This window comes from Ranitomeya imitator, chromosome 5 (genome assembly GCF_032444005.1).
Source record: "Ranitomeya imitator isolate aRanImi1 chromosome 5, aRanImi1.pri, whole genome shotgun sequence".
Taxonomy (NCBI): domain Eukaryota; kingdom Metazoa; phylum Chordata; class Amphibia; order Anura; family Dendrobatidae; genus Ranitomeya; species Ranitomeya imitator.
Window position 1 is genome coordinate 386,264,061 of NC_091286.1, and position 12,292 is coordinate 386,276,352.

Below are 12,292 nucleotides of genomic sequence, written 5' to 3' on the forward strand. Positions count from 1 at the left end.
CCCTAACCCCCACACACCCCTAACCCTAATCCCAACCCTAACCATAATCCTAACCCTAATACAAACCCTAACCCCAACACACCCCTAACCATAACCCTAACCACAAGCCTAATCTTAACCCTATTTCCAACCTTAGCCCTAATTCCAACCTTAAGGCTATGTGCCCACGTTGCGGATTCGTGTGAGATTTTTCCGCACCATTTTTGAAAAATCCGCGGGTAAAAGGCACTGCGTTTTACCAGCGGATTTACAGCGGATTTCCAGTGTTTTTTTGTGCAGATTTCACCTGCGGATTCCTATTGAGGAACAGGTGTAAAACGCTGCAGAATCCGCACAAAGAATTAACATGCTGCGGAAAATACAACACAGCGTTCCCACGCGGTATTTTCCGCACCATGGGCACAGCGGATTTGGTTTTCCATAGGTTTACATGGAACTGTAAAGCTGATGGAAAACTGCTACGAATCCGCAGCGACCAATCCGCTGCGGATCCGCAGCCAAATCCGCACTGTGTGCACATAGCCTAATTCTAAAGGTATGTGCACACGATGCGGAAAACGCTGCGGATCCACAGCGCTTCCGCCTCTGCGGGTCCGCAGCAGTTTCCCACGAGTTTACAAAAAACGCTGCGCACATGCTGCGGAAAAAACTGCGCGAGGTTTACATTCCGCACATTTCACTTCTTTCTGCAGATTCCGCAGCGGTTTTACAACTGCTCCAATAGAAAACCACAGTGAAATCACCAGAAAAACCGCGGTAAATCCGCGATAAATCCGCAGCGGTTTTGCACTGCGGATTTATAAAAACCGCTGCAGAAAAATCTGCAAAGGACCAGAATATGTGTGCACATTCCCTAACCCTAGTTCTAACTGTAGTGGGAAAAAAAAAATCTTTATTTTATTATTGTTCCTACCTATGGGGGTGATAAAGGGGGGGTTCATTTATTTTTTTTATTTTGATCACTGTGATAGGTTTTATCACAGTGATCAAAATGTACATGGAATGAATCTGCCGGCCGATTCGACGGGCGCACTGCGCATGCGCCCGCCATTTTGGAAGATGGCGGCGCCCATGGAGAAGACGGACGGACACCGGGAGCCTCGGTAAGTATAAGGGGGGGGAAGGGGAGATCGGGGCACGGGGGGGTGGCATAGGAGCACGGGGGGAGCGGACAGGAGGATGGGGGAGCGGACCACAGATCTGAGGACTGGGGGGGGGGGGGGGAGATCGGTGGGGTGGGGGCACATCAGTGTTTCCAGCCATGGCCGATGATATTGCAGCATCGGCCATGGCTGGATTGTAATATTTCACCAGTTTTTTAGGTGAAATATTACAAATCGCTCTGATTGGCTGTTGAAAGTGAAACTGCCAATCAGAGCGATCGTAGCCACGGGGGGGAGAGGGGGGAAACACCCCTCTTGGGCTAAACTACCACTCCCCCTGTCCCTGCAGATCGGGTGAAATCGGAGTTAACCCTTTCACCCGATCTGCAGGGACGCGATCTTTCCATGACGCCACATAGGCGTCATGGGTCGGATTGGCACCGACTTTCATGACGCCTACGTGGCGTCATGGGTCGGGAAGGGGTTACAGTTCTATGGAAATAATAATACCGGTAATAATCTTTATATAGCGCCAACATATTCTGCAGCGCTTTACAGTTTAACAGTTTCAAACACAACAGTCATAAGTAACAACGTTAACAATACAATAACTGAAGTGAAATAAGACGACCCTGCTCGTGAGAGCTTACAATCTACAATGAGGTGGGGGAGATGCAAAGTACAGGTGTGTATTTACAATTATGTATTTACAATGATGGCCCAGCCATCTTCAGGGGGTGGGGGATAGATGAGGATAGTGAATGGGCCACACACACAAACATAAAATGACTTTGATTAGGGAACATGGTAGGCCGCTCTGAACAAATGTGTTTTGAGGGAGCGCCTAAAACTATGCAAATTGTGGATGGTCCTAATATCATGGGGTAGAGCATTCCAGAGGATTGGCACTGCGCAGGAGAAGTCTTGGAGTCGGGAGTGGGAGGTACGGATTAGTCGAAAGTCATTTGCAGAGCGCAGCGATCGGTTAGGCCGATAGACAGAAATAAGGGAGGAGATTTAACCCCTTTACCCCCAAGGGTGGTTTGCACATTATGGACCGGGCCAATTTTTACAATTCTGACCACTGTCCCTTTATGAGGTTATAACTCTGGAACGCTTCAACGGATCCCGGTGATTCTGACACTGTTTTCTCGTGACATATTGTACTTCATGATAGTGGTAAAATTTCTTTGATATTACCTGCGTTTATTTGTGAAAAAAACGGAAATATGGCGAAAATTTTGAAAATTTCGCAATTTTCCAACTTTGAATTTTTATGCAATTAAATCACAGAGATATGTCACACAAAATACTTAATAAGTAACATTTCCCACATGTCTACTTTACATCAGCACAATTTTGGAACCAAAATTTTTATTTGTTAGGGAGTTATAAGGGTTAAAAGTTGACCAGCAATTTCTCATTTTTACAACACCATTTTATTTTAGGGACCACATCTCATTTGAAGTCATATTGAGGGGTCTATATGATAGAAAATACCCAAGTGTGACACCATTCTAAAAACTGCACCCCTCAAGGTTCTCAAAACCACATTCAAGAAGTTTATTAACCCTTCAGGTGTTTCACAGGAATTTTTGGAATGTTTAAATAAAAATTAACATTTAACTTTTTTTCACAAAAAATTTACTTCAGCTCCAATTTGTTTTATTTTACCAAGGGTTACAGGAGAAAATGGACCCCAAACCTTGTTGTACAATTTGTCCTGAATACGCCGATACCCCATAAGTGGAGGTAAACCACTGTTTGGGCGCATGACAGAGCTTGGAAGCGAAGGAGCGCCATTTGACTTCTCAATGCAAAATTGACTGGAATTGAGATGGGACGCCATGTTGCGTTTGGAGAGCCACTGATGTGCCTAAACATTGAATCCCCCCACAAGTGACACCAATTTGGAAAGTAGACCCCCTAAGGAACTTATCTAGAGGTGTGGTGAGCACTTTGACCCACCAAGTGCTTCACAGAAGTTTATAATGCAGAACCGTAAAAATAAAAAATCATTTTTTTTTTTTTTTTTCACAAAAATTATCTTTTCGCCCCCAATTTTTTATTTTGCCAATGGTAAGAGAAGAAATTGGAACCAAAAAGTTGTTGCACAATTTGTCCTGAGTACTCTGATACCCCATATGTGGGGGTAAACCACTGTTTGGGCGCATGGGAGAGCTCGGAAGGGAAGGAGCGCCGTTTGACCTTTCAATGCAAAATTCACAGGAATTAAGATGAGACGCCATGTTGCGTTTGGAGAGCCACTGATGTGCCTAAACATTGAAACCCCCCACAAGTGACACCATATTGGAAAGTAGACCCCCTAAGGAACTTATCTAGATGTGTGGTGAGCAACTTGACCCACCAAGAGCTTCACAGAAGTTTATAATGCAGAGCTGTAAAAATAAAGCAAACATTTTATCCCACAAAAATTATTTTTTAGTCCCCAGTTTTGTATTTTCCCGAGGGTAACAGGAGAAATTGGACCCCAAAAGTTGTTGTGCAATTTGTCCTGAGTGCGCTGATACCCCATATGTGGGGGGGGAACCACCGTTTGGGCACATGGGAGGGCTCGGAAGGGAAGGAGCGCCATTTGGAATATAGACTTAGATGGAATGGTTTGCAGGCGTCACATTGCGTTTGCAGAGCCCCTAATGTACCTAAACAGTAGAAACCCCCCACAAGTGACCCCATATTGGAAACTAGACCCCCCAAGGAACTTATCTAGATGTGTTGTGAGAACTTTGAGCCCCCAAGTGTTTCACTACAGTTTATAACGCAGAGACGTGAAAATAAAAAATCTTTTTTTTTCCCCTCAAAAATTATTTTTTAGCCCCCAGTTTTGTATTTTCCCAATGGTAACAGGAGAAATTGGACCCCAAAAGTTGTTGTCCAATTTGTCCTGAGTACGCGGATACCCCATATGTTGGGGTAAACTCCTGTTTGGACACACGGGAGAGCTCGGAAGGGAAGGAGCACTGTTTTACTTTTTCAACGCAGAATTGGCTGGAATTGAGATCGGACGCCATGTCGCGTTTGGAGAGCCCCTGATGTGTCTAAAGAGTGGAAACCTCCCAATTATAACTGAAACCCTAATCCAAACACACCCCTAACCCTAATCCCAACGGTAACCCTAACCACACCTCTAACCCAGACACACCCCTAACCCTAATCCCAACCGCAAATGTAATCCAAACCCTACCCCTAACTTTAGCCCCAACCCTAACTGTAGCCTTAACCCTAACTGTAGCCTTAACCCTAACTGTAGCCTTAACCCTAACTGTAGCCTTAACCCTAACTGTAGCCTTAACCCTAACTGTAGCCTTAACCCTAACTGTAGCCTTAACCCTAACTGTAGCCTTAACCCTAACTGTAGCCTTAACCCTAACTGTAGCCTTAACCCTAACTGTAGCCTTAACCCTAACTGTAGCCTTAACCCTAACTGTAGCCTTAACCCTAACTGTAGCCTTAACCCTAACTGTAGCCTTAACCCTAACTGTAGCCTTAACCCTAACTGTAGCCTTAACCCTAACTGTAGCCTTAACCCTAACTGTAGCCTTAACCCTAACTGTAGCCTTAACCCTAACTGTAGCCCTAACCATAACCCTAGCCCTAACCCTAGCCCTAACCCTAGCCCTAATGGGAAAATGGAAATAAATACATTTTTTTTATTTTTTTATTTTTCTCTAACTAAAGGGGTGATGAAGGGGGGTTTAATTTACTTTTATAGTGGGTTTTTTAGCGGATTTTTATGATTGGCAGCCGTCACACACTGAAAGACGCTTTTTATTGCAAAAAATATTTTTTGCGTTACTACATTTTGAGAGCTATAATTTTTCCATATTTTGGTCCACAGAGTCATGTGAGGTCTTGTTTTTTGCGGGACGAGTTGACGTTTTTATTGGTAACATTTTCGGGCACGTGACATTTTTTGATCGCTTTTTATTCGATTTTTGTGAGGCAGAATTACCAAAAACCAGGTATTAATGAATTTCTTTTGGGGAAGACGTTTATACCGTTCCGCGTTTGGTAAAATTGATAAAGCAGTTTTATTCTTCAGGTCAGTACGATTACAGCGACACCTCATTTATATCATTTTTTTTATGTTTTGGCGCTTTTATACGATAAAAACTATTTTATAGAAAAAATAATTATTATTGCATCGCTTTATTCTCAGGACTATAACTTTTTTATTTTTTCGCTGATGATGCTGTATGGCGGCTCGTTTTTTGCGGGACAAGATGACGCTTTCAGCGGTACCATGGATATTTATATCCGTCTTTTTGATCGCGTGTTATTCCACTTTTTGTTCGGCGGTATGATAATAAAGCGTTGTTTTTTGTCTCGATTTTTTTTTTTTTTTTCTTACGGTGTTTACTGAAGGGGTTAACTAGTGGGACAGTTTTATAGGTCGGGTCGTTACGGACGCGGCGATACTAAATATGTGTACTTTTATTGGTTTTTTTTATTTAGATAAAGAAATGTTTTTATGGGAATATTATTTTTTTTTTTTCTTTCATTATTTAGGATTTTTTTTTTTTACACATTTGTAAAAAAAATTTTTAACTTTTTTACTTTGTCCCGGGGGGGACAATACAGATTGGTGATCTGCCAGTTTGCACAGCACTCTGACAGATCACCGATCTGTCTGAGAGCAGTGCAGCGTTACCAAGTGCCTGCTCTGAGCAGGCACTTGGTAAGCCACCTCCCTCCCTGCAGGACCCGGATCCGCGGCCATTTTAGATCCGGGACTTGCTGCAGGAAGGAGGTGGGAGACCCCCGGAGCAACGCGATCACATCGCGTTGCTGCGGGGGTCTCAGGGAAGCCTGCAGGGAGCCACCTCCCTGTGCGATGCTTCCCTGCACCGCCGGCACATCGCGATCATGTTTGATCGCGGTGTGCCGGGGGTTAATGTGCCGGGGGCGGTTCGTGACCGCTCCTGGCACATAGTGCCGGATGTCAGCTGCGGTAAGCAGCTGACACCCGGCCGCGATCGGCCGCGCTCCCCCCGTGAGCGCGGCCGATCGCCTATGACGTACTATTCCGTCCTTGGGAAGTAAAGCCCACCCCACATGGACGGAATAGTACGTCTAATGGCAGAAAGGGGTTAAGGGGGTGCCGCACTGAAACAGTAGTCCATAGAACTGTGTGAACACCAACAGTCATCTATCTCCATTAAAGGGAAATTCTTCCTTCACTGAATACAGATTCTACCTGTGAAATTAGAATGAAAGATCAGCCCTGGCAGAGAAAGAAGCAGATCCACTAATAAAATTAATCATTTAATTTGATTTATGAAAGTCAAGATGATGGTAATTCCCTAAGCTTTTCCATGTGGAATCCGTGGAAATAAACAGCATGCTGCTTCCGTCAGTGGCGACACCAAAACCACAGAATCCTCATTCACATTTATGGGCTGTGAATAGTACTCGGATTGTGGCACAAACTCATCACCAAAATCCATGTCAAATGCTACATGTATAACTAGGCCTAACCAGATGGAGAAAATTGACTGGAAATGACCACTAAGCAAACACAGGCTGATGAAGGGCATCGCTCAGGGCAGTGATTGGTAGAGTGGGCATTTCCAATGTATTGGGGATGGCACCAAAGAGCAATGGGCATATGATCTGCATTAGAACGCCAGCTCCGCAGGGGGAAAATGATGAGGGTCACTGTCCCTTTTTAGTATTTTTTAGCAGTGTAAAGGCATTTGCAAAACGTATAGTCATTAAACCATTGCAAATCCCCTGGAGTCACTTGTTCCACTGGGTCGACAAGTATTTCATGGATGGGGCTTTTGTTAGAATTAGTCTAGGCCACTACTCGTTCATAGTATAAAATAATCAAAGACGTTCACAATGGGGACAAGAATTTAAAAAGTTACAAATTCAGATCTATTTCTAAGGAAATAAGTACGGTAATCAGAATTCTAGAATATTATATGACTGGATAATTCATAGATGCCACTGCCTAAAAGCCCCCATAGACTACTGTCAGCCAAGCCCAAGGTCGGCCAACAGTTCATGTTCAGACTGCCGCTCTCCATGAGATAAGGAGCCACAAGACATGTCTGGTAGTCACTCTCTATAGAAGGAGAGAAGGCCAAGGCTGCCAGCCAATGGACGGTTAGTGTACTATCTAAAGTGTGCCAGGGCTTAACACCTGGAGGTTTGTGCTTTCCTGCTGGCACACAGGCAGGCCTGTAAATAATGGGGACTGATAAGAGTGACCCCTGATAACCTGTGACAGTCAGTATCACACTCCTGTGTGGAGGTCTGGCCACTCCAAGCCCCTCATCCGGGCAGACCACACTTTGTAGCAGGGCCTGCACTCAATCTAAAAAGCTAAACCATCACTTAGAACAAATATTTAGAAGTTGAATATTCTTGCCTGATGAATATACTGCACTACTGACGTTGATAGCGATACATCGGTAAGGATAAGTTCACATTAGCGTATACCTGCGTACAGCTCCGCATGCGTCTTGCGTACATATATTTAACATTGTGTACGCCGGGACAAGTGTTGGCATCAGTTTGTACGCGGATGCCTCCACGTGCGTCATTTGGCGGTGCCTATGGGAACGCATTGGTACAAAAGGACATGCATGCGCATGCGTACTTCAGACTGAGCATGTCCAGGAACTGATTGAGACACGCCCATTGTGTGTGGCTTGTGTCAAGGAAATTCTACTGGAAATGCATAACCAAATTCTCCTGGAAATATCGAACGCATGCGCATACAAAATGCAAGCGCAGGCAAAAACGCATGCACACACAGCAGTTTTCTTTGGCATCATGCGTAAGGTGATGGGGATAAAAAACGCGGCGTAAGCATGCATTTACATGCGTTTGCACATGAAGATGGTACGCTGCGCACAGATACACTAGTGTGAACTTAGCCTACATGAGGTGTGCGGGAATACTGGCAGTACGGCAGCTGCCAAGAGACATTATCACTCAAAATGACAATGTCATTGTGAAGACCAATAAGGGATGGGAACCACGGTTGTCTTGCAACGTTCCAAACCCCTTGTACTAGGGCACAATATTGGCAACAAGCGTGTCTGCCGTGCCACCAGTCTATGACCGAGGCATTAACATACACAGCTGAACCTGAGCAAACAATGCACAGACTGCAGAAAAACTACAGAACGAGGAGCAGACAAAAGCAAGTCACGTCAGGCAGGGACGTTTCTGACACCAGCACATACTGTAATTACTATACACACGGAAATGACAACACAGGAGCAGAAAGTCACCAGTGAGCGCTCCCCTCCCCCGCACTCACACGTCTGACACGGAGAGATTCTACACATTCCACCGCGCACCATAACATGCCACCAGGCACCCCACAACCTTCATGACATTAACCCCATCTATTCATAGAAGTCGCAGTCATCACAACAGACCACCTAAACTTAAAAGGAGGTTGGACACCAAAGTCTGAAATGCGTTAAACTTACACTTGCTGAAGCCCCTTCAGGTCCCGCACCTCGTGTACACTGCCCCCCACCATCTTTGCCCCAACAGGGTAGAAGCGGTGAAGTCCTGTCTACAACACATGCCAATCACTGGGCTCAGCGTCTCACGCCATCTTCATAGGCTCCACCATTATGGTGGCGAGTTGTAGATAGACAGTCACCACTACATCCCTATAAACAGACACTGGAGCAGAATGGCGTCATCAGGTCACACACGTCTGGCCACCCATTGTAAGACGGCTATATGCTGAACCCACATGTTGCCGGCGGCTTTTGGGTAAAATCTCCTGCCACCATACACTTGATGAAGTGTGCATGTGTTCTCAATGGGGAATCTGGAAAAAGTTGCTGTCAGACCCCTCTGGAAGTGATTACTTCCCTTTAACAAAAGTATGGGGCATATTTACCCCATAGAATGTTAGAGTAGGAAGGGACCTCCAGGGTCATTGGTGCCAACCCCCTGCTCAATACAGGATTCACTAAACCATCTCAGACAGATGTCTGTCCAGCCTCTGTTTAAAGACTTCCATAGAAGGAGAACTCACTACCTCTCATGTCAGCCGGTCCACTAAATGAGAACCATCACTGTCAAAGTTTATTCTAATGTCTAATCTGTATCTTCTCCCTTTCAGCTTCATTCCATCATGTTCAACTCATCATGCCCCTGACATCTAGACACCCCCATACACAATTATGGCCAATCCAGACAATTTGGGCCAACATTTATCTAACGTATCTATCTCGTCACATTCGGCCCAAAGTTAATTATTTATCAGTGTCTAGATGTCACACCATCACCAGTAGACCCCAGTGATTTATACTGGGGTCCATCAGGGTTCCATTGAGCTTTTAGTTGCCATCAGGGCCCCTCCCCCCCCAAAAAAAGAGCCAAAATGTTAGAATGATCCCGATTGGCTGCACTAAGGCTACTTTCACACTAGCGTCGGTACGGGGCCGTCACTATGCGTCAGCCCGACATACCGACGCAAACTGCGAAAATAATGAACAACAGGGCAGCGGATGCAGTTTTACAACGCATCCGCTGCCCCATTGTAAGGCCCGGGGAGGAGGGGGAGGGGGCGGAGTTCCGGCAGCGCATGGCGGACTTGGCGCACAAAAAAAGTTACATGTAACTTTTTTTGTGCCGACGGTGCGCCAAAACACGTCGCATGATGGATGCGACGTGCGGCCATACGTCGCTAATGCAAGTCTATGGAGAAAAAACGCGTCCTGCGGGCACATTTGCAGGATGCGTTTTTTCTCCAAAGCGACGCACAGCAAACAACGCTAGTGTGAAAGTAGCCTAAGCCAACCACAAGAGAGTAGGCCATTTCAGTCTAGGCCGATTGTTTGAGAGCAGGAGTCTGAAAAATAGCAGCACACAAAGCCCCTCTCAGATGTCCTCTTCATCTGGATGCCAGTTACCACAAACAATGGTTCTGAGGGAAGCCCATAACCCACAGTGCCCTCAGCTAAACTGGAACTGCACTTTCAGAAAAGCGTTGAGGTCGTAAGAGACTTGTCAAGAGTTTGGGCCAACGTCAGACTGCGAAAACAAAGGAGCAGAAGCCAAATGTGGCTCCTCAGCCCAGAAGATGATCGAGGGCGGCCTATGAGGCACTTGGCTGAGGGCTCCTGCGCCTTGGGCATCTCATCACCCTGACCTCCACCAATCAACCTCCGACATGAGGTTCAGTATAGTCTCCATCTTATCTACAGGGCACCCACCTGGGGGTCCACAATGTGGGGAAATGGCCACTCAACTATCTGTAGTGAGGTCTCTCTGGAGGCCACCATGGCTGGCGCTCTGCTAATGCCTCCTGGCAGGGCACCATGCCCAGGACCACCATACACTACAGCAGCTCAGACTTCTCACAGTACCAGCATGTGAGCCTGGTCAGGGGCATTGCCCACCCCATGGTGCCACCTCCACCCGTCACGGACTGTCCCCAGCTCTCACCCTGGGCAGCTCCCTCAGCTGGTTGGCATCCAGCAGCAGCTCCTCCAGGCTCCGGCTGTACCTGTAGACCTCCTCGGGCACCGCCAGCAGGGAGCAGTGCCTCTTGTCCATAGACTCCACATGACGGTTACACCGCCACAGGGGGATGCAATGAAACATCCCCGAGGAGAGTCCAAACCAGCGGCCCAGCGTGTCTATTGTGCCCGGGGCACCGGCTGCTGCCAATCACTGTGGATGCCCCGGTGCAGCGTCACATCCAGGTGTAGCAGCACAAGTTTCCAAACTCCCGAGAGTCCCCGTGAACCGGCCACGACTCGTTCTCCGGTGCAGACAATGCCCCTGTGCCCGCGGGTCACCCGGAAGTCACCTGAGCGGATAGCGCGTCCCGGCTCCCGCCCCGTGTGGACATGTACACATGGACCGGTGTATGAGGCCGCCTCCCCCTGGTATCACCTCCGCGCCTCCCTCCTCCGGCTGCTGTGACGTCCGAGTCCCGCCCTTCCCGGCTCTGGTGTCAGCGCTCCGGGCTCGTCCTGCAGGAGGCGGGCGCGTCTGGCGAGGCCTTCCCGGCACTACTGGCTGACTCCAGCCGGGAGAAGGGGCGGCAGCTGTGCGGCCCGAGGGTGGGCACAGGCGGTGCGTGCGGTCCAGGCTGGGAAAGGGCTGTGCAGAGGGCATGAAAGATGTCCGTAATGTCCGCTCCGTCCGTAATGTCAGCCGTCCGTAATGTCCGCTCCGTCCGTAATGTCAGCCGTCCGTAATGTCCGCTCCGTCCGTAATGTCAGCCGTCCGTAATGTCCGCTCCGTCCGTAATGTCAGCCGTCCGTAATGTCCGCTCCGTCCGTAATGTCAGCGCCGTCCGTAATGTCCGCTCCGTCCGTAATGTCAGCTCCGTCCGTAATGTCAGCTCCGTCCGTAATGTCCGCTCCGTCCGTAATGTCAGCCGTCCGTAATGTCCGCTCCGTCCGTAATGTCAGCCGTCCGTAATGTCCGCTCCGTCCGTAATGTCAGCCGTCCGTAATGTCCGCTCCGTCCGTAATGTCAGCGCCGTCCGTAATGTCCGCTCCGTCCGTAATGTCAGCTCCGTCCGTAATGTCAGCTCCGTCCGTAATGTCCGCTCCGTCCGTAATGTCCGCTCCGTCCGTAATGTCAGCGCCGTCCGTAATGTCAGCTCCGTCCGTAATGTCCGCTCCGTCCGTAATGTCAGCTCCGTCCGTAATGTCAGCGCCGTCCGTAATGTCAGCCGTCCGTAATGTCAGCGCCGTCCGTAATGTCAGCTCCGTCCGTAATGTCAGCCGTCCGTAATGTCAGCGCCGTCCGTAATGTCAGCTCCGTCCGTAATGTCAGCGCCGTCCGTAATGTCAGCCGTCCGTAATGTCAGCGCCGTCCGTAATGTCAGCTCCGTCCGTAATGTCAGCGCCGTCCGTAATGTCAGCTCCGTCCGTAATGTCAGCCGTCCGTAATGTCAGCGCCGTCCGTAATGTCAGCCGTCCGTAATGTCAGCGCCGTCCGTAATGTCAGCGCCGTCCGTAATGTCAGCCGTCCGTAATGTCAGCGCCGTCCGTAATGTCAGCTCCGTCCGTAATGTCAGCCGTCCGTAATGTCAGCTCCGTCCGTAATGTCAGCTCCGTCCGTAATGTCAGCGCCGTCCGTAATGTCAGCCGTCCGTAATGTCAGCGCCGTCCGTAATGTCAGCTCCGTCCGTAATATCAGCGCCGTCCGTAATGTCAGCCGTCCGT

At 48.2% G+C, this 12,292-nt stretch overlaps 1 protein-coding gene across 1 annotated transcript in view; it reads right to left on the bottom strand.

Moving 5' to 3' along the window:
* Positions 1-11,140, bottom strand: part of LRRC1 (leucine rich repeat containing 1) — a 265,690-nt gene extending 254,550 nt beyond the window's left edge. The window contains exon 1 of the mRNA XM_069726775.1: positions 10,554-11,140. Coding sequence (XP_069582876.1) covers positions 10,554-10,712 — 159 coding nt within the window. The 5' untranslated portion in view covers positions 10,713-11,140. The remainder of the gene's footprint in view (positions 1-10,553) is intronic.
* Between the last annotated feature and the right edge of the window lie 1,152 nt (positions 11,141-12,292).